At 35.5% G+C, this 23,526-nt stretch overlaps 3 protein-coding genes across 3 annotated transcripts; all 3 read left to right on the forward strand.

Annotated features, from left to right (window-relative positions):
• Positions 1–752: 752 nt before the first annotated feature.
• Positions 753–9,334, forward strand: LOC113703782 (ABSCISIC ACID-INSENSITIVE 5-like protein 2). The gene is made up of 4 exons (XM_027225275.2): positions 753–891; positions 1,354–2,031; positions 2,138–2,209; positions 9,110–9,334. Exons 2-4 carry the CDS (start codon positions 1,396–1,398, stop codon positions 9,182–9,184), a joined length of 783 nt encoding a protein of 260 aa, XP_027081076.1. The 5' UTR covers positions 753–891; positions 1,354–1,395; the 3' UTR covers positions 9,185–9,334.
• A 6,194-nt stretch (positions 9,335–15,528) lies between these two features.
• On the forward strand, positions 15,529–17,485 carry LOC113689337 (hyoscyamine 6-dioxygenase-like). The gene is made up of 4 exons (XM_027207123.2): positions 15,529–15,854; positions 15,957–16,207; positions 16,347–16,653; positions 17,058–17,485. The coding sequence occupies exons 1-4, from the start codon at positions 15,660–15,662 to the stop codon at positions 17,316–17,318; spliced, it is 1,014 nt and encodes a 337-aa protein (XP_027062924.1). The 5' UTR covers positions 15,529–15,659; the 3' UTR covers positions 17,319–17,485.
• A 3,473-nt stretch (positions 17,486–20,958) lies between these two features.
• LOC113694256 (hyoscyamine 6-dioxygenase-like) lies at positions 20,959–23,033 on the forward strand. Its single transcript, XM_027213157.2, has 4 exons — positions 20,959–21,181; positions 21,311–21,567; positions 21,810–22,116; positions 22,555–23,033. The coding sequence occupies exons 1-4, from the start codon at positions 20,987–20,989 to the stop codon at positions 22,801–22,803; spliced, it is 1,008 nt and encodes a 335-aa protein (XP_027068958.2). The 5' UTR covers positions 20,959–20,986; the 3' UTR covers positions 22,804–23,033.
• Positions 23,034–23,526: the final 493 nt, after the last annotated feature.

A 23,526-nucleotide genomic window follows, 5' to 3' on the forward strand; every position in this document is an offset into this window, starting at 1 on the left:
TTCTATGGATGTACGTTATTTGGCTTGAACTATGAGTGAGTGAGTGAGTCCTGGCGAGAGTTGGGCAGGCGGTCCGCCGAACCCTTTGGTTCGTCTTAAAGGAAGGTGGGGCCGTCATAGATATGCACATTTGCAATGAGAAATTGACAATATCCCGCCCATTTTTGGACTTTTAAATATATTTCACATTCTAATTTTTCAATAACAATTTTCCCACTATTATGTCAAATTAGCAAGATATTCCCCTTAATAAAAAAAATTGTAATTATGGAATGAAATTTAACTAGGACCATATCTATACAAATATTATTTTTCATTATTATGTAATAAGAAATATTAACTTTTTAGACATTATTTGTGTTGGGTGTTATCAAATATTGGATTTCAGTAACGATTTTAATAACAAATAAACAAATTGAGAAAAAAAATAATGTTAGAGGATAAAACGCAAGTTATATATTAAAGGGATTTAGTGTACTTAACTCTTTGAGTATAAATATCTTTTTGACATTACTATTGCACAACATTAGAATTGATTAATAATTTAGGGGATAAAATGCAAAAATGACTTCGGGCAGTTTTTGTGATTAATCCTTTGTCAAGAGAATTTATAAAAATACTAAAAACTGTTTTTATAAAAATACTAAAAACAGTTCACTAACAGTTTAGGGGATAAAATGCGAAAATGACTTGGGGGAGTTTTTGTGATTAATCCTTTGTCTAGAGAATCTATAAAAATACTAAAAACTAATAGGTACAAGAGAGAATTTTGGTCCATTTCTCACCTCGTACGTGGATCCACATACGGAGGACAAAAGGCTCTTTTTGCAACTCTCCACTCACACACTCTCTCTGTGAAATTCAGATCAGAAGATCCTCTGCTGCTGCCAGGTAATAATTTTACTGTTTGTCCAATATTTCATAATTTTACTGTTATTCTTTCCTTTTTGCTAATGCTGCTGCAAATTATTGTTCTAGTTTTCTCTCTTTTTTTTCTTCCCTTCCTTTTCTTGCATATGTATTTGTTGGTTCCTCGTGTTTTTACTTCCCTTTGATTCTAATTCAAAGCGATTATGAGAAAGAGAATTTCAGTGTGATATTTATTTTCTTGAACTGGGATTTAAAAATCTTTTCCTTCATATGTGATGTCTATGTTCAATAGGAGCATTTGTGTGCAATTTGGGGAGTCTAATTGGAGATTCCAGAGCTGACCTTTTTTCCAATTATATCTATATATGTGTAAAAACTGCAACTTTTTGACATCAATTTTAGGTTTTTATGCTTTGATGTGGAAACGGCCATTTTTGTTTTCACTTTGCTTTTTGTCTTGATGATGGAAGTTATGTTGTTCAGAGTAGGTTCTTTGTTGGTTGTTGAGGTTGGAAGTGTTGGTGGATGGGGTTTCAGACAATGGGTTCTCATGGAAGCGGGCAACAATCACACTTACAACCACCATTGGCCAGGCAGAATTCTTGGTTTAGTTTGACACTTGATGAAGTAGAGAATCAATTGGGTAACTTAGGTAAACCACTTGGTAGCATGAACCTTGATGAATTGCTTAAAAATGTGTGCACTGCAGAGGCAAATACTGGGTTGGACATCAGTAATTCCTCGCCAGCAGCTGCTCTTCAGCGACAGGCTAGCCTCACCCTAGCCAGGGCTTTTAGCGGGAAGACAGTTGATGAGGTGTGGAGAGCTATCCAGTTAGGCCAGAAGATGAAGAGCCTTGAGGATATTGATAGTCAGTCAACTCTTGGGGAAACGACTTTGGAGGATTTCTTGGTAAAAGCAGGGCTTTTTGTCGCTGATGCTTCTTTAGCACCTGAAATGGTGTTGGATAGCTCGTTGACTGCACAGAATTTTACTCCACAAATTGGTTTGTCACCAACTGTTTCACTTGATGCTCTATCAGACAGCCCTTTGCCTGGAAGGAAGAGGAATTCTGCAGATGTAGAGAAAACAATTGAACGGAGGCTAAGAAGAAAAATCAAGAATAGGGAATCTGCTGCACGCTCGCGAGCAAGAAAACAGGCAAGGCTGCTGCTTTGGTTTGCCATTTTCTGCTAGGTTTTCCATTCAGCCTTTTTTTGGCCTTATAAGATGGATTGATCCTAGAGGATTTTTTGGTCATTTACAGGCATACCACAATGAGCTGGTGACTAAGGTTTCACGTCTTGAAGAGGAAAATATAAAGCTGAAGAAAGAGAAGGTAAAACCTTTGACCTCTGTTCTTTTGCATCACCTATCTGTTCTTGTTGTACTTCTATCTTGAATTTAGTTGAAAATGTTGGAGGCAGTATCTGATCATGACTTGAGGTAACTATTGAGCATCTGATTTGAACAATCTTGAGAATTATGTAAAAGATGGTTTCTGAACATGACTTGAGATCAGTGTTCAGAATCTGATTGGAACAATCCTGAAAATTATGTAAAAGAATTGTCCCATAGATTTATATTGGCATTGGCTTTAGGAGTAGGTGATGATAGTTATTCCTTATTACTACTTTTGTCAGGCAATGCCTGCTAAGGATGAACCATTTCATTGTTTTTGAGTTAGCAGGGATGACAGTTGAACTACACTATTTACTTATTTGTGCAAAGTTCTTGTAGTCTAATTTCATTATTAGTTACAAATCTGTGATCCTGGCTAACACTTTTCGTTTGAGTAGAATCTTGTTTTCTTTGAGAAGGTTTTGATTAGAAAGTAGGGTGGACTCTTTAATTGTGAGACTTTTCTTAGTTTCAAGTATAATAGTTGGAGTAGTATACTGTACTGCATCAATGTCAGGGAAATACCTTGTATTCTGCTAATTTCTTACCTAAGCATGTTGAGAATACTTGTGCATTCATTCTCTGCTAATGCTTATCCTTTCTGACAATAAAGACATGCTGTATGGTATTTGTAGAGTTTAGAATCTCCTATTCAGGATAGATTTCTAACTTTATCTTGATAGTGTATTAATCCTTGCTAAATTTAGTATTTTCAAATGTTCCACGTTATGTTATACCTCATTCCCAAATAAAAGTATCTTTCTTGCCCTTATATTCAGGTACAGGAATCTTTAGTCTGATGCTTTACAGGAAGAAAAAGGACGTGGTGTCATATGTTTCCCGCTGTCCTTTATTTACTAATTTGATTTGCCCCATGTCTTTGTCACTTTCAACTATTAAAAACTTTTTGCTATAAAACTAACCGATGCTATTTAGTTTATTATTATTCAGGCTGCTTATGTTTTAGATGCAACATTTGCTTTCAAAGATGTTTCTTTATGAAAAAATTCTAGACCTGACCAGGAAAGGCTTTAGTCAGATATAAAGGACAAATTTGTTGACCTTGCTCAAATTAATTTCGTGACGCTTGCCTTAGTCGATAGGTCATATTTGCTTGTTGATGTTATTTTAGCCTTGGTTACTTAAGTATGGAATGTTGTCTGACATTGCAACTTTATTCTGTATGACATTCACACGAGTCATTCTGAGAATGGTTAAACATGTTAGTATTGTGTTGATATGACTTCACCTGGTCTGTCTGGTTTTATTGCCGTTGTCCTCAAATTTATTATGGCTATTGAGCTGCTGTTGCTACTTTTTTAGCAGTCATTTATTTCCTGCATCTTTTCTTCTGGAGAAACCTCTATGTAGAGGTTCTGTGGAGTTAGCTTGTTTTGGTGAACTGCATGCATTGGAAGGTAATATCTGTCTGGCACTGGTGCATATTGAGAAGTCTCCGGCCCACTTTGTTAATGTTAAAACAGCTTTAAGGCCCCAACAAATGCTGAACTTTTCATGTATGGCTAACATCAGTAATTAGTGATGCACATGAATGGAATAACAATATTCCCACTGTCCCTGTCTACTATCCAGCTAAACCACAGCCAAGGGAATGGGCTTGGCAGAATCAGTGCGAGAGGATGTTGAGCTTGACTCTAGCTTGACTAATGTGAAATGACTTGGGAGGTGTAGGATAAGTGGGAGCTCAAAGGCAGAAGTGAAGCACCTCAACTTTTAACGTTATTTTACTTATTCCATGAATTGGAGGTTGGGCTTTGTTCCTTCTTTTGGACCCCAAGCTTGCCTAGGCGGGCCAATCCAGTGAAGACATTTAGCAACTTTCTCAAACTCCTGCCAAATCAGACTGCAACCCTTGTAGAAGTCAGCAAATATCTGCTGTCATGACTTGGTGACGAAGTCCACAGGCTGAACAAAGTCTGGAAGATGTTCTTCGCCTCTTTACCCTTTGTTAATATAATGGGTGTAGTTCTGAATCAGCCCCATCCTCTTCAAGTGCTCTAGTAGCATACCTAGGAAATGATATCTTGATCTGGTCCTACATCCTAGTAGCTCTGAAAAGGACAAGGCTCTCCTTTAAGCTTGTTTGGTACCGAGAATACAATTACCTTTGCTTTTGGTTTGCATTAGAGCCTTTATACTAAAACGTGTGCACCCCTGATTCAAACAGTAGGACTAAGCCTGCCATTGACCCCTATGTCTTTACTCCATAGGAGCTTACTCCTCCTAGCCTGCGAGTCGCTTACCGCTGCCATTTTTCCTCACCCTAATTTTTCATTCTGTTGAGCTTCCAATCTTGTGGTAACTAGTTGATGAGACATCTGAGAACCATAAACTTGATGAGAGATAACTTCAACTAGAGAGGTCTAATTTCAGTAACTGGTACAACACTGCAATCCATACCTTGGGAAGGTACATCCAATCATGAAGTTGGTTGATCACTCTATTAAAGTCTTCTGGAAAACTTGATTGACTTATTTTGGATCTCTTTTAAAGCAGTACAACTGCCAAATGTTTGTAACTATTTATCAGCTTGTACATTACTTTTTAGGTTGGGTCAACAGTGGCCTCCCCAAACTCCATGTGCAACTTGTTGAATGCAAATGTGAGCATATGATCGAGTTATATTGCTTATGTCTTCAATATACAAGCATTACTATGAACTAAATAGGATATCTAACAATTCCAAAGTGTTATGATCATGGAACAACTGAGTATCATATACTTGATACAACCTACTCCCGTATTTTAATTTGTGAATAGAATTATGGGAATGGGGGAGAACAAGTGCTCGATTTTCTATAGTTCAGTTAATTCAGACAGAAAGAATTGTTTTTAACTCTTTCATGCTCAGACCTCAGGTACACATCAGCAGTTTTAAGTGCTCGATTTTCTATACAGTTAATTCAGACAGAAAGAATTGTTTTTAACTTTTTCATGCTTAGACCTCACATAGACATCAATAGTTTGGGTCTAAAATTGATTTTGCGCTTCCTTCTGATCGAGGCATTTAATGTTTTCCATACATGAAATGTAATATTTTTGAGGACTCCTATACTGGAAATTCTCAGATGCCTCTTTTAGTTCTTAGAATGATTTACGTCTTCAATCAATGTATCCACTTGCATCCAACAGAATTTCTAGAAAGATAACTGGTTCAAAATGTTTGCTGAATAAAATAGAGAGGCATAGTAGCAAATGACAAGCGATGGCATTGTCCTGTCAACTTTTTGCCAACCAATGGTTCTAGTTTCTGAAAATGGATGAGTATTTGCAATGTTGCAATTCCAGGCTTCCAGAGGATGGACAAGGAACTAACCTTTTGAAGTGGTGAAATGATTAAATTGCAGCAACACACAGTTATTGCTGAGTCAGAGACTGAAATTCTTACAGTATGGAAAACATAGAAGATAAAAGTGCACATCTAAGTGACAATGAAAAAAAAAATGATGCAACCTTGACAAAGCACATGAAGCGCATTTAAAAGAAAAAAGCACACTTCTTGAATTTTTTTTTCCTGTGTTGGCATCTCTTTTCTTTAAGCTATTTTTGCTCTTTTTGTCTTCTCTTGACAATTGACTAGTGAAGTGCATAATTACTTTATGGGGTCAAAAGCATAGGATAATGGATAATAAGTAGTGTAAACCGTCCATTTTTATCAACTTGATTGATTAAGATCATTAAGAGTTGAATAGGCATTCATTTTGAATTGCTTTAAGCGCTTCAACCTTGAGATTTAGTTATCTGCTTCCACTGTTTTGACTATATCTTTCTTTAATCCTGCCTATGTTGTTTGTTATGGGGTTTTAGTTTGTACTTCTAGTCTTTGATGCTATTATTACCTCTATGCTACTGCATAATATATCATATACACATCAATTGTTATTTATTAATATTTATGTATGTTATCATTGCTTAAGCATATCTCTACATGAAAATAATACCATATACAGAACAATGCATTGGCTTCAATTATGTGTTCGCTTCACTTTGGTTCTTTCCTATTAAGCCCAAGAAGGGCCTTATGGTCTGTGATTTTAAATAGTATCGCGGCACGTGTGTGTAATGAAGTAGCTGTCCCATTTGGATGGTGAGTTTTTTGGGTGTTTGTATAAGACTTTACTATAGCTTACTATAGAACTTGTAGAAAAACTTTAGTAGATTTGAGGGTTTGGAGAAAAAATCTCTTTTTTCTTCTTTTTCCCTTTTTCTTTTCATTTTCTTTTTCTTTTTCTTTCTTTTTCATTTTCTTTTCCCTTTCTTCTTCTTCCTCCCTTCCTCCTCCCTTCCTCCCACCACCGGCTGCCGGCAACTGGCACCACCTCACCCCCTTTTTTTCGCCCTCTCTCCTCCTGCCTTCCTTCTCCTTCTTCCTCCCTCCCTTCTCCTCCTCCCCCCCCCACTCCGCGCGATCAGAGGGGGGGGCGGGGGAGGGGGGCCGGGGGAAGGGAGAGGGGGAGGAGAAGGAGGAGGGGAAGGAGGAGAGGGAGGAGGACAAGGAAGGGAGGAGGAGAGGGCGAAAAAAGAAAGAAAAAGGGAGACGCTGGCATTGGCGTCGGGCGGCGCTGGCTGGCGGCGGAGATGGTGGTGGGTTGAAGTTGTGGGGGGAAGAAAAAGAAAGGAAAGAAGGGAAATTTTTTGTGCGTTTTTTGGATATGTTGAGGTGTATATTTTAAAATCTTTGAGAACTTTTTTGAGGTTATTGTAGCTAAAGTTGTTAAAAAACTCATAGTAGAAAGACTAGGCAAAAAATTCGTGAGCCAAACAGGCATAGAACATCATGATTTCTGGGTGTGACCATGTTGGGTTTTTCCTTGATTGAACAATTCATGAGATGTTTTGCTACATTTTGGACTTTAGCTCATTATGTAATGGTTATTGTTTGAATGTAAAAGAAGGATATATAGCTGGCTATGGAAGTTAATGGAGTTTTAAGCAATTTTAGAAGTAAATGGTTACTATATCTGTCTCTAAAGCACTATGATTTTCAGCGGAGAAAGGTTCTGTTGAAGCTAGAGCTTTAAGCTTTCTATCGGATCCTATATTTACTTGAGTTGTGGTAGGAATGTTGCAAGTCTTCAAGTCTTTAGTAATTTGAAGTTGGGAGATGTCATTTGTTCTTTTAGATTATGGATATTCACTTAGAAGGAATATGTTATGAACAGTAATCATTCCATGTAAAGTTTATTCAAGCTCAAACAGCTCAAAGGATTCATCTCTTGGGTTTTGAGGCATGAGTCATGACCGGATGGTATAGGAGCCATGGCCAAGCAAATAATTTGCAAATTTAATGGAGAATAAGAGTATCAGGAAGAAATGATCTAGACTAGTGGTTTATAATTCAGCTTAAGTGCCTACGTACAATTTGGGATGAAAACTTTTCTTATATTGCTTTCTCTGGAGTTGGATCCACGATGAACTGGGATGAAGTCATGGGTGCTTTTGTCTGTCTCATGCTTTTCTGATCAGAAATTGTGCATATTTTAACTTCAAAATAGATAGATCGATCGAGTGACATATGAAGGATAATTTTGCACTTAGTGTGAAGAAAGTATGCTTCATATGACCCATCTGCAACTTAGCCAAGTATTAGGAACCATGGTAGTATTAAAAACGTGACCCAGGAATCCTTTTCAGGTTGACATTCCAAGAGAGGTACTTGACCCATCTGCATATGCTTACCTGAGTATCATGTGTTTGGTCACTGCAGAGGAGTCGTGTTGAACCTGAGCTATAGCTTTTTGAGCTTTGTTTGTTAAGTAGGTCAAGTCAAATTAGAGATAGCCTCAAATTTTAAAACTTGAATTGAGTTCTAGCCTGTTATCTTAGTGTGGCGTTTACCATATACATGAATCCTTTTATTTTTTCCCCACAATTCTTCTCAGGATTTGGAATGAATAAAACGAGTTAATGCCCCAATTACATGTTTGACAAAGCCATGCACTTTACTGCTTCTAGTTTGCTCATGGTTGTATTGATCTCTGTCACTGTCCAATGACTTTAGAGATACAGGATGTGCTTGAAAATTGATGTGATTAGAGTTCATTGGAACCCTAAACTAAATTTTGCTTGCATTAATTGCCATGTTTACCACATATAACTTCTTCTTGGGTCTAGTCATAGCATTTATTGCGATCAATGAAGTTAATACTGAAGAATGCTGCGTTCATCAGCTTATTACTTGACGCAATTTGGTCCTTTGTAAAATAACAATGATAGGATCAAATAAATGACATTGCTAGTGCTCTTATCGTGCATATGGTACTTTGTATCTGAGACGGCCATAATGAAAGATTACCTCTTAAAGGCAGCTCAGGAGAATGGGTTTCTTCTTGCGTATAAATGGAAACTGTTTTCCTTTAATGTTCTTGTCTGTGGAAGGGAGGCAGAAAAGAGGGCCCTGGGGGGGGGGGGGTTGGTGGTGTGGTTTTGTACATGCACTTTAGAAGTGCTTGGCTAAAATCAGCATGAGATTTAATACCTTACAGGCCTGGTGAACCTTCACCAGATTGATAACTGCTGTAGATGTGCAAGATTACATCATAAATTCAGGATTGATGGATTAAAAACAAAGAGATGACAAAAAAGGGAAAATGGAAACCATCTAGGATGTCAAGGCTGTAATCTTCTGTACATATTTTTTTAATAATAGAGCATATAATTTATATCAAATTCTTTTGCAAGTTTGGTGGAACCTTTTCAGTGTCTCTTTTGACAGATCCTTGTTTGTGATTTTTATTTGCATATATTCAAAATGATGTAGTGCAAGCAGTTCTTATTGTGGTGATGTCAGCTCATGCTAAATGTACCTTTTGTGCAGGAATTGGAAAAGATGCTGCCACTAGATTCCTCTTCTGAACCAAGATATCAGCTTCGAAGAACAAGCTCATTTTAATATGTTAAAAAGTTAATTGTAGTTCTCTCTAGCATAGGCGCTTTCTTTGTGGGTTTTCCAGGGAGAGCGTTTAAGAATTGAAAGTTTTTGTTAATATGCTTTGCTTCCCTGCCCATATACTTAGCATGGTTAAGATATATTATGTGTAAATATTAGTATACTCCTAACTGGAACTTTTAAGTGAAACTTTGTTATGATAGGAACCTGTAACTCTGGTTATTTGAACAAGAATTATGGATTACATGAGAGGATGTTTCCTATATATGGTCACTCAGTGGATTATCTTGTAGTGGCTGCAAAAATTGCTGTGTTTGTGAAAGTTAGGCTTGGATATTGCATTGAATGAGAGGAGGGTAAAGCTGAAACTTAGACCAATGTATGACTGTCTTCTGAAGAAAAATAATTCATTTTCACCCACCTTTAAGCAAAAGTGTTTTTCTTAAGGTTTACTAGATTTTGAGCTGGTTTTAGAGAGACTCTTTTCTCCTTTGTTCAAGTAATGGCTGTAAATTCATTGGGCATGCGGAGTGCATTCAGCTTCTTTAGCAACAAATTACTGCTTCAGATTAAGCAGAATTATGGTTCAGAAGTGTCTAACGTCTCCAACTCCAGGATGTATTTATAAATAAAAATCAGCTTCTGGGCGCATCCCTGTGGCATATTCACTTCATCTCCAGGAAGCATTTGAAGGAATAGATAAATTTCTTGGCATAAATTTCTATTTTTTTCATCCCCTGAGTTTAGTACATCTATGTACAATTATCTGAGATAAAATATAACAGTAATATGGTTTATTATTTCATGCAGGGACCTCAAATTAATAAGCATCTTTTAAACAAGCTAACATAATTTATTCTCCAATGAACCAACACAAGGTTAATAAAAAAAAGTTGGCAGATTTCAAGTCACATCTGCAATTCTTTTAACAGCTGGTTTCATTTCCTTTTTTCCCCTTGAGTGGTTTGGGTTTTTGAGGTAAATGGACTTACCCTTTTCACCTGTTGAATTTTCACTGCTTCTTAGTCAGCCTTTCCAGGAATAGAATTAGTGCAGTTTTTAAACCACACAATGCTTGGTTTCAACTAGTTATACACTGACAACTAAGTGTGATCTAGCTAGCAAGAACCTTCATCTGTAATCAAGAGATCACGGCTTCGAATTATTAAAGGATTAGTGGATAATCGCTATTTATCCTCCTTAAAGAAAAAGAGGGAAAAAAAAAAGTCTCTGCTTGCTTCTATTAAATTTAAAAATTGCGTCTGGATTGTATCAAAACAGATTCTGAATTACCTATCTAATATCCTTGTCTTAAGTTTACTGCTTAGTTTAACAATCATATCTATGTATTAATTTGTCAAAATTTGATTTGTATCTTCATACATGTGGATCTAAGCAAACAAGAATTTGAATCAGTCTTCCAACTTCCTTCAAATTGATAATTCCTCGCAGGTTAAACAATCAAATTTTCTAGAGTCACCATCTACTAATTTGACAAAACAATTACTTTGAATGCTGGCTAACTGAGATTTGGACAATATGCATCAATCAACATGCATCATAAATCATGTCTTCATTCCTGAAATACACCAGCTCCATGTGTATTCATTGGGTGAAAAATTATGGAATCCCTTTGTCTCAACTTGGCCTTCCATTGCCCTATCCTACCTAAAATTTATAAGCTGTTTGATCTTGAAAAAGCTGTTTGATAATTCATATTTTGATGGATCCTCATTTCAAAAAGGGGATTAGAGTAATGGCTGATATTATTGCGAAATCCCATATTTTGATGGCACAATAATTTTTTGATAATACACCAAAATTACCCTTCCGAAGTCAAATCAAATACCATCCCAGATTGAGGTGAGAGGTGAAGTCTTATCAATTTTAATGTGACATAAAAATTTTTGCTATGATAATATCATCATTTGCTTAAACTAAAACTACTGGCAATAGGCTGGATTAAGGACTAATGCAAATGTACTAGTTTATGAAATTCTGGAATCTGGACCAGTGAACCGAGAGATAAGGTATGCATATGAATATATAATGCTATGTATAGGTTAGTAATATATTATGTGAGTGGTATGCATAGATAGGTTAGTACTATATATACATATAGTACTAGTTAGATGATAGACACTGTCATCTTGTAAATTACACGCACCTGCTATTGCCTGATGCTTTGTTAAACCTTAATATTACAAAGAACAGCTTCCAATATTTTAATTTACAACTAAACACCACCTTTCCCTAGAATTCTATTTTAGACCTACTTTTATTCTACACTAAAGAGAAGGGGTGGATCCAGGGGGGTTAATGGAGAATTCGAAGGGGACTGAACCGTCACTGAATCAAACGAGTGCTTCTAATATTTTAATTTACAATTAAACATCACTTTTTCCTAAAATTCTATTCTAGACCTACTCCTATGCTACACAGCCTATACTAAAGGAAAGGAATGGACCAAGGGGATTAATGAAAAATTCGAAGGGAACTAAACTGCCACCGAACCAAACGAGGCCTCCTTTGCATCCGTTGGTGAAATTTTCAAAAAATTTTGGACAAAAATGTAGGTCAAAGAATTCAGTTTTAAAACCCTCCTGGCAGCGAACTACTCTACTCTACTCCACAGTTGTTGGCTATCCAACATCTCCTCTTCTCCTTTGTGCCTTTCTCCCCAACCCCAATCGACTCTTCTCGCCCGTGCTGGGTTGTTCGGATGGTGGAGGCGGGGTCTTTACTCCAAGTCCATCTGAGTTCGATTCCAGTCCGCAATTCAGTTGTTTACGTCCTAGGCATCAGTCAGGCCCGCTCTGCCTGAGCGCTGTGCGATTAGTCGGGTGGCCCCGGATACCTACAGTGTCGAAAAAAAAAAAATCGACTCTTCTCCCTCTCTCTCTTAAAGCCTCGGTACTAAGAGTGCTACCCGGTTGCTCCAAAAAAAAAAAATAAATAAAAGAATGCTACCCGGTTACAATACTGAAGTGGACCATAGATCATCGTTGACCAATGACCTCCTCGATTAGAACTCAGAAACCTATCATGTATTCATGCCAAATTCGCGGGAGATACTAATGTACTAATTGGTTCCATCATCTAAAAAATTTAAGGGTCCAGCGATAGCAGTCAAGTCCACCACCTGCAGCAACAACAACTATGGCAAAACTGAAGATGTAAATTTTGCTTTTATAAACAAAATGCCAAAGCATTTGCAGGTAAGAGAAAAAGGCACATTGGGTATTTCAGGCTTTCAGCCACCATTTTTTTTTAAATATGGAACCAGTCTTTCCTACAACATCTCTCCTAAACCGGCGGCAATTGCTCCAAGTAGCCTTTACTCCATTTCTCATAACCATTGCATCCTCTTTTACAGCAAAAGATGCAAATAAAAACTGGGTGTTTCAAATAAAATATCATGTCAATTTCAGTTTGTTGGAGGCCGCTCATAGATGGGCTGAATTATTAGGAAAATTTTGGAGTTGAGATGGTTGGTACTTACATGGTGGGTGGCAGAGAAGGAGTCCACCAGTGGCTGAAGAATGAGGATGATGATGTGATGGGTTTTGCAGGGAGAGCGAACAAGAGTGGGATAACTGTAATTTGACTGGTTTGACCGGTAGCCTATTTCCCTTCAACAGGGAACTGTCAATAGGATCGAGTCGAGTCAGTTCAAGTCTGCCCATTCGATCTGATGAGTCTAAATTATCAGTGAAATGAATTGAATATGGGTCTAAAAATTAGGTTTAAATTAAATATGAGTCAAATTTGAATTTTATTATGTTTAAACTAATTAGGTCTGGACCTATAATTACATATATATAGATAATATTTATAATATTTATATTTTTATAAAATTTAAATTTTGATGTTATATACAATGAATCAATTATATATTCAAATATATAATATTTAGTAACTAAAACTAAATATACCCAAAAAGCCTCACGGACTATCACGACTTCTTTTTTTTTTTTGTCGACAAAAAAAAAAGACTATCACGGACTATCACGACAAAAAAAACGACCATCACGACTTCAGGCTTCAGCTTTTCTTCACAAGAAACAGAGGCTCTAGGCACTGAAGAGTCTTGAAGTGTTATATGCCCGGGCCTATATTGGTAATCACTTCAAATAAAGTCACAAGAATACTAGAGCATCCCAAGAGGCGAGAGTTTGTCAAACACCTGAAGCACTTGTTGATTGAGTAAATTTTTGTATTGGTAAAATATTGTTTGATTTATTTTTGGTCTAAAAACATAAATCATCAAGTATGTTTAGATCCAAGTCACAAGGTTACGAAAAAGTTCCAACCTTAGAAAATATATTAGTTTATGATCGCATATTTTATTATTATTTTTCATGTACTTTGAACAAATTAGATCTAAATATTGTTGAAAAAATTCTTGATTTATATACTTTTTAAGAACTATTATTTGTTCATGTTTAGTTTTAATGTTGGTAGTCCTATGAATGTTAAATTAGTTTTATAACTTATAACAATTGTATTAAGAAATTTGAAGAGTAATAAGTGAGTTTGATCTAAGTCCAAATAAGATTCAAAACTCGAGTATTTTTGGACTTGTGTATAATCTTTACATTTATTAACTCGAAACTCATGACTCGATATCCGAAAATATTATAAATTAAATAAACTGAGTTTGAACTTTTAAAGGTCCGGCTCATAAGGCTCGATTGACAGGCCTAGTGAACGGTCAGCATTTGTCCGTAACTTAGCATCAAATTACGGGCCGTCATGTTGTTATTTTCCATATATCATGTGAGTGTTACAATTCACAATGGAAGTTTGATTGGGATTCGCAGATTCCAAAAAATAGATTACTTTTCAAGCATTAGGTTTCTTTTTTTTTTTTAACCCCTTTCTTGGGATTTTGCATTTTCTTCCACAAGTGTTTATTTTAGTCGTTAATTAGTTGTTACCTAGTAGCTTTTGGTCTTACTTGGCATGTAGGATAAACATGAGACAATCTAATATAATAATTGAAGGTCTAATAAACAAATTGCCATAGGCATAAAAGAAAGTTTTATTTTGTAACTTTGACCTTTTGCAGCTTTGATGTCATGGGATTAACAAAAACACATAATTCAATCTTTGATCTACCATTTCCAACGTATTAAAGGAAGATAGACATAGACAAACGTATAAATTGGAAATCAAATGGATTATACATAGCATCATCCATATATTTTAGAAAAAGACAGCCTAACAACTCGGATTAAACAATTTTATCAGGACTATGGTAAACCATCTATCCCATTTATTTTGCCTTATTTATAGCTAATCATCTACCTGGAGCCAGCCATGTTCGAAGTCAACGAAGCTGTGAAACATGCAAAAAACTATTGTGCAATATATCAACTTTAATAAAAGAAACCTATGGTGCAATAGATGAATTATTTACAGAAACAGAAGATATTAACTAACAAATGGAAAAGATTCATAGGGTTGAAAATTTTTGCATGTTTCAAGTGCAACACAGGGATTAGTGGTTTATCTATGTTTTTCCATCGAATTAAACTTTCATACTAAAAAAAAAAATGAAAAATTCCACCGTAATAAAGATGTAACACAAGTTTCTTCGGATAAAATCTTTAAGAAGCCTAGTTTTCAAGTTGAGATAGATATGGAATGATTTACATTCTCGAACTCTGATGGGAGATGCATATCTATTCACAAGGCATATGAAGCCAAAATCATATAATGAAATCAGTGGTACCAAAAAAAAAAAATTGTTTGTACAACATTCTTATTAGTAAAAATAGGATTAATTATGGATTAAGAGAATACAGTTGTCATTGCTTAGTTGAAACTCAAATGTCAATGACATAATAGTACTAATTAAATTAATAGAGATTGGATTAAATTAATGCGTGCATGTTCCTGACATAACTATTGTGTGGGAGTATTATATTTGGAGAAAACAAGGATGATTAAGAAATTGCCAAAAGAAAAAATTTTTAAAGTTATGAACACATCTTCTTCATAGTAAGAACAAAGGACAAATTGAGTATAATCCAAATTATGATTAAAGCTTTTTGCTGCTTTAATTGTATATTTTTCCCTGTGAAAAGCATTATTACTTTCCTGAGACCGACTAAGAAATTATAGATGACAGTATCACAACTAGTGTTAATACTCGTAAGGAAAGATAGAGAAGAGATTTATTTGTCACTGAAGTTTATGCGCTGTCCTATTTCTAAAAATTATGCAACAAATAATCAAATGTATCTTTTTAGTATGTAAGAAATCTACATATTTTATGATGTTACCGGTCTGACACGACATGAATGATAGTTGAAATTCAATCCATTGAATCTCATATGAATCTTATTGTTGGCTGCCTCATAGGTGGATAAAAGCCAAATTTCTCTGGCTATATAGGAAGGTCTTCATCCTTGGCATGCACCAACAAACATACTTCCCATAATTGTTGTTGCAGAGGAGAGCGACAACAAAAATGGCATCCCTGGTTTCAAACTGGTCTTCCAATCTGCAAACTTTGCCAGCAAATTATGTTGTGCCTGTGGACCAAAGGCCAGGAAAGCTTGCTCCAATAAGCATGGACATACCAGTGATTGATCTTGGTGATGCAGATCGAGGTGCTGTGGTTCGGAAAATCATAAAAGCTAGTCAAGAATTTGGATTATTCCAGGTCTGGTATTACATTTGAGTTTAAACATCTATGTATTTGCAAAATGTTGTTCGCAAAAGTCGAACTTCATTGCGTTTGCCTATGATGAATATACTGGAACAGGTGATCAACCATGGAGTGCCAGAAAAGTTGATGATTGATGCAAAGAGTGTGGGGAAAGAATTCTTTTCAATAGCTGCTGAGGGTAAAGAGAAGTTGATTGCTGATGATACACAACATGGATGGGAACTTTACACCAGTTCTGGAAAATACAGCATCCAAGATTTTGCGTTCTGGAAAGACACTTTGCAGCATCCATGCCATCCTCTTGAGAGTTGCGTCAAATCTTGGCCCGATAAGCCAGCAAGATACCGGTATGTATGTAACATCATGGCTTCCCGTAGTTCATCTGATTCTTGAGTTTTTGCAAAATCAAATTTGGAATTTTTAATTTTTCGAGTTATTTTCTCTTAGCCAACAGGGCTCAATTATAAGTAACTTTTTATTTTGCAGAGAGGTTATAGGACCATATACGGTTGAAGTGAGAGAACTAGGCAAGAGAGTTTTGGAACTGATCTATGAAGGATTAGGATTTACTGAGAAAAACTTCGATAGTTATGACTTGGTCCTGATGATCCATAATTATCCAGCATGCCCTGATCCTAGTTCTGCTTTGGGATCGGGTGGACACTATGATGGAAACATCATAACTTTACTTCAGCAAGATGTTTATGGGCTACAACTATTTAAGGATGGCCAGTGGCTTGGGGTTGAGCCTCTTCCAAACGCATTCGTGATAAACATATCTTTTGCCCTTGAGGTAATGCCTCCATCGTTACTGCAAAAGAATATATGCATTACGTTGCTTGCTTGCCTTTTTCTATAACTAATTGTGGCCCTTTATTAGAACTATTCCATAGTTTGACTTTAACATCTGAAAATGCCAGCTCAAGTACTAATTATTTACTTTGAAAATTATTTTTCTTAATACCTTAGCATGTGACAAATCCAAAGGGTTGAATGAACAAAGATATATTCAAGATGCCTGTTTGAAACCCCTCTCTGAAATTTCATGAAAGTGGGATGCTTTAAGTTTGTCCCATTAAGAAGAATGACTGGATCAGTGGGTTATGGAAATCTGAAGTTACAATTTTCATCTGACAGTGGAACAAATAGTACATATGAAAATTTAGACTTTGTTTTGGCTCATTTTTTTTGTTGCAGGTAATCAGCAATGGGAAGCTAAAAAGTGCTCTGCATCGAGTTGTTACAAATTCAGATTGTTCTAGGACATCATTTGCCAGCTTTATTAATGTTCCTTTCAATAGGATCATTGAACCTGCAAAGTCAGTTGTTAGTCCAAGCAATCCACCAGTATTCAGAGGTTTCCTATTCGAAGAGTTTATGGAGGTTCTTATAAGCAAGAATTCTGACATGGATGCCACGTTTGACTATTTCAAAATCAAGAGCCAAGCTGCCGAATAATGTTGTCTTTGGATAATATCCTTCTGCTTCTTGGAATGGCAAACTACCTGAAGCCATGATTTCAGCAGAAATTTATCTGCTTGTACAAGTTGTCTACTATATAATGCATTTTGGATCTCGTTAGCATAGTATTTTGTGAATGATAAAACTATGAATTTGTGAGAAAATTGTTTGACTAGCTCGGATCGAATGCATCCTAAATCAGTAACCAAAACGGACTTGGACTATTCAACGACTCAAACTTAAGGAAACCAAACTATTTAGCAACTATCAAATAACAATAAGAACTTGATTCAAAACTCTCCTTTTATGACGTCGAGATACCAGGTTCAAATCCTTTGATTTGCATTTTAAAAAATTCAGGTTTTTTTTGAAATTTCATCCGCAGGTGCATAGACATTCGTTTAGTTTGGTGGTGGTTCAGTCTCCTTCGGATTATCCTTTGAACCCATTTGGATCCCTCTTTCTCATTAGGTGTTGAATAGAATCTACCGTATTCGAACAAAAAAAAGAGATACCAATGTTAGTTGGCTTTTGGCAGGGGGATAATAGAGTAACAAGGCCTGCAGCCATCAGTCGAAGAAGTTCTTTTACAACCAAATATGGGAAAATGACTGTTGGTGAAAGTTTTTTTAGCCCCTCACTTTTATAATAGAACAAATTAGTCCATCCCATTTTAGGAATGAAGTAAATTAGTTCTAAAATGATAACCTCATATATATATTTAAGAGATAAAATTGAAACATTGCTTTAGTTTTTTTTTCCAAATCTTTTGACTACACCTATCAGTCTAGCCATCTAAGTTGGAGTTTAACAAGTTCATGCTAGGCTCATATAATTAGTACCATCTTTTGAGTTTCAAGTTGATAAATGTGAAGCTGATACTTGACTCAAAAAATACTTGAGTTGTGAGCTTAATTTGGGCTTAGGTCAAGCTCACTTATTGCTCTTTAATTTCGTTAATATAATTACTATATCATTAAGTTCGAAAGCTGATTTAACATCCATAGGATTGCAACGTTAAAACTATACACGAATGAATAACAGTTCATTAAAAGTATATAAACCGAGAATTTTTTAACAATAATATATTCAATTAGTTCAAAGTACATGGAAAATAATAATAAAACACGATCAACAGTTAATACATTTTTAAAGGTTCTTAATTTGCTTGTACTAAGATTTGTCCTTCTGAATCTTTGGACATAATTTTGTATATTTAATATTTCTTATATATATTAATATATTTTGATGCATAACTCATAAGTATGAAGTATTAGTATTATATATTTAGATATATAAACATTATTATATAGTTCTACACAAGAAAAATTGAATATGTGTAATAACCGAGCTAAATCGCACGCAATACAACTATATTGGCACCCACATATGCACACAAACACACACACACATATGCAGGTTAAAAGGTCGGACCTATATCGATTTTGAGTCTAATAAGACCCAAACTTGACTTACATTTAATTCTAGCCTAATATTTAGGCCCAAGTTCAGTCCAATTCAATAAAAGGTTAGATTCATCGAGTTTTTTCTCTGGTCAAATGGATTGAATTTGAGTTGGCCCGACCCCATTAACAGTCCTACTTTTTACACTTGATATATACATGACATTAAGTCAACATGAGAAGGAAAATAATTAAAAATTATAACATAAAAAAACCCTTCTTCCTAAAAAACTAAAATTCCTTGAGGAATGAAATCAAATAAACATAAAAAAGGAAAAAAAAAATTAAAAACTATAACATAAAAAACTTTTAGAATTGATTCCTGCTACAAAATGCCAGTCATGATTACGAATCACCACTCCTATCCCAAAAGCTCGCTCGTGTGTGCAAGATGAAGCCATCAAAATTAACTTATAGCAATTAGGTGGAGGATGTCACCATGTTTGAGGGATTCTCTGAGATGAAGAGTTGCAAGGCTGATGATTTGCTTCACGAAAAGTTAGAAGATACCTAGAAGCAAAACTGACCATCGTTAAAGCTAGGATCTTGAAACTTTCCACCGAAAAAAGCAGCAACTTTGGCAATTCCACTTGCCTAGACTAGATCTAGGAGTAGTATGCTGGATTAAGAACCAAGACAACTGTTATAAAATCCTAGATTCTGGGCCAGTGAACTGAAAAATACGATTTGAGCAAATATAAACATGAAACCATTTATATTTATGTATTATAATTATACATTACCAATATAATATGTGTACTTGTTGTATTAGTACAAATGATTGGATTATTAGTATGAGTAGATTGTTATTTCAAACAATAGTTGCCTAGTTTTTTTTTTCCCCCCATCTTATGAATACTTTATTTTCTTTGTCACATATATAAAAAAAGTGTGCATTTTCAGTTGTTACCTGGTAGCCTTCGGTCTTCCCTGGCATGCAGGGCAAATATTAGAGAAAAGAATTTAAGAATTCAAGGTCTAGCCATGCCCAGCTCAATCCGCAAGCCTTTTCTTTTCCGCTACTCTAAAATGTTTTTCACGTCCCAATTATTATTGCAGCATTAGAATTCGGCCTTTGGGGTCAACCCGGCGAGTACACTGGCGGGTTTTATGAGGAAAAAATGTATGTGACACCAGCCTTATTAATTAAAAAATAGAATTGAACCGCTGAGTTTTAGCTCAGTACCTATCAAAAAGTAGGTTGGGATTCGAACCCTACCTATAATAAAAAAAATTCAAAGGAGATGTTAGAACATACTTTTGGTCCAGTCATAAAAAAAATTCAAAGGAGATGTTAGAACATACTTTTGGTCCAGTCAGATGGTTCTTTCTCCCTGTAGAATATGATAGATTAGATTATACAAATGTTATCGTTGTCCGAAAAAAAATAAAATTAAGAATGGAATAAATGAAAATTTTGGCAATGCTGTGGAAGAAACCAGTGTCATTGCATTATATATGCATTATAGTACTTAAATTAATAGCGACTAGATATAATTTATACGTGTCAAACAAAACGGCTACTTGGGGAGTATAATATTTGGAGAAAACACAATTTATAAAAAAAAAATACATGTAAGTTGACTGAAGGCAATCGCTAAATAACATAAAATGATATGAGAGAAATTAATTAGCAAAAGCAATATTAATTTTTTTTGGGGCCAGAATTTTAATTTCATAGTAGTAGCATTGTTGATAAAAGTTAATTCACTGTCTCTCTTGTACTCGATGTTTGGGAGCCTAGGATGTTTAACTGATGAACATAATTTCTTCCAAAAGATAACAATAAAGGGAACTGCAAGAAAATATTACTGGAAAATTCATTAATGGGAACAATCCAATAATATGAATGAAATGATAGCATTGCCAATACAAGTCTCCAGTTTTTTAATTTTAGTTCTAGATAAATGTGAATACAAATTAATATCCTATTAATATGTGAAGAATATGAGAATGTTTAACATGTAGATAAGTAACTTATTAACTGGATTTATCCGCCATTGGTGATTAATTCATCATTATCTTTAGTCATATATATCAAGCTCATTGGTCTGTTGACTGATAAATTTTTTTCCTTGCTGACGAATAATTGGGAAGCAGTCAAGATTTTTTTATTTTTTGGGCTACATAAGACTGTCTTAATCCATGACATGCATCACCAAAACGTAGTTTGCCAAATTAAGCTTTGTTGAGAGGAAAAAAATGGCATCCCTACTTTCAAGTTGGTCTTCCAATCTTAAATCCTTGCCTGAAAATTATGCTGTGCCAGAGGGCAAAAGGCCAGGAAAGCTTGCTCCAATAAGCAGGGATATACCAGTAATTGATCTAGGTGAAGCAGATCGAGCTGCTGTAGTTCAGAAAATCATAAAAGCTAGTCAAGAATTCGGATTATTCCAGGTACACGGTCACATTCGACATGTGTGTGTGTGTGTGTCTATGTATGTATGTATTGTATATACATATTTGCAAAATGATGTTTTCAGAAGTTGAACTTAATTGAATTTACTTATGAATATAATGAAACAGGTGATCAACCATGGAGTAACAGAGAAGTTGATGATTGATGCTATGGACGTGGGGAAAGAATTCTTTTCCATAGCTGTTGAGGAGAAAATGAAGTTGACTGCTAGCGCTGGTGATACTGAAAATGGATGGGAGCTTTATACAGGTGCTGGAAAATATAGCACCCAAGATTTCGACTACTGGAAAGACACTTTGCTACATCCGTGTCATCCTCTTGAGAGTTGCATCAAATCTTGGCCTGATAAGCCAGCAAGATACCGGTATATATGTACAATCATTGTTCCCTGTAGTTCATCTGATTCTCGAGTTTTTGCAAAAATTATTTTAGAATCTTTTTTACAGTTATATGCCTTCGCTATTTTTTTTTAAAAACTAAACCAGAGTTGTTTCTTAATTTTTTGTAGAAGGTCATTTTATTCCATCTAACTTCTTCGTCTCTGTAAAAACACTAATATGTAATTTCTAAATTTCTTTGGCTGAATAAGAAAGTTTTATTCTGCAGAAAGGTTATGGTACCATATATAGTTGAAGTGAGAGAATTGGGCAAGAGAGTTCTGGAACTGATCTACGAAGGATTAGGATTTACTGAGGATAATTTTGATAATTATGACTTATTCTTGATGATCCACAATTATCCAGAATGCCCAGATCCCAGTTCAGCTTTGGGAGCAGCTGGACACTATGATGGGAACCTAATAACTTTCCTTCAGCAAGATGTTTATGGGCTACAACTATTCAAGGATGGCGAGTGGCTTGGGGCTGAGCCTCTTCCAAATGCATTCGTGATAAATATAGGTTTCGCCCTTGAGGTATACCTCCATCTTTATGCAAAAGAATACGCATACATGGATTTCTTGCCCATTTTCCCAACTAATTGAGGACCTTTATTAGGACTGTTTGATTGTTTGTCTTCAGCATCTAAAAATGCTAGCCCAAGGTATTATTCACTTTGAGAGTTATTGTTCTTGATACTTGAGCAAGTAAAAGTTAATTAAACAATAATAATATTCAAGAGATGCCTGTTGGAAATTATCCTGTAAAATTTCATGAAAGTAGGATTCTCCAAGTTTGTCCAACTGATGAATTGATTTAGTCCTACATATCCTTATCCTGAGAAGAATGACTGGATTTGAAAAAACACTAGCAAATGGAAATCTGAAGCTACGGTTTTCATCGGACAGAATTGGACGAATAGAATCTATATATGAATATTAATTTGACTCTGTCTTCCTCATGTTTTGTCGCAGGTAATCAGCAATGGAAAGCTAAAAAGTGCCTTTCATCGAGTAGTTACGAATTCAGATCGTTTTAGGACATCATTTGCCAACTTTTTTAATCTTCCGTTTGAGAGGATTATTGAACCTGCAAAATCAGTTGTCAGTCCAAGCAATCCGCCGGTATACAGAAGGTTCTTATTCAAAGAGTATATGGAAGTTCTAATGAGCAAGAATTCTGACACCAATCCAACAGTTGACTATTTCAAAATCAAGAACTAAACCAACAAATAATGTTGTCTTGGATTATATGCCCCCCCCCCCCCAACCTATTGGAATATTGATGATTTACCTAAAGCTATAGTTTCAGCAGAACTTGTCAACTAAAACAAATTCTCTACCGTAATGCTGGATCTCGTTGGCATTGTATAATGTGCAGTATAAAACTATATAATTGGTGGAAAATAAGTTCGAGTTACTCAATTGATATTTGAATGTGTTTTTAGCAGTAATTGCATCTTTCCCTTGAACACAAATCAATCCCTGAGCTTAGGATTCTAACCTTTTGATCTACACCACCTCATATTACCTAGTGCTGAATCAATACTAGTCTTCAGCTTAAAGAAGTTATCAAGATTATGAAGGCAAAGTAGATTTCCTAAAACTCAATGCGAGGCACGAAACTTATGAATTTCCTGATTGGCTCAAATACAACAGAGAGAGTTCTCAATTTAAAAATATAGTATTTGCCAACAGATGAAGCTTGCAGCCATTAAATTGCAAAACAGTCATTTATATTTTGAAATTCGTGTTCAAAACGTACCCTACAAAGTAGAGATTTGAAACAATATTGGGTTCAAAAAATTTGTATAGTATAACATTGACATCATTGTTGACTAGACGTTATGATGATAAATAAACCATACACCGATCCATTACTTCAGGGTGTGGATTAGATTTGTGTACACTATAATTAGGGATACAACAAGAAAGAAACTGGAGTGT

The sequence above is a fragment of the Coffea arabica genome, chromosome 1e, assembly GCF_036785885.1.
Source record: "Coffea arabica cultivar ET-39 chromosome 1e, Coffea Arabica ET-39 HiFi, whole genome shotgun sequence".
In the NCBI taxonomy this organism is placed as follows: domain Eukaryota; kingdom Viridiplantae; phylum Streptophyta; class Magnoliopsida; order Gentianales; family Rubiaceae; genus Coffea; species Coffea arabica.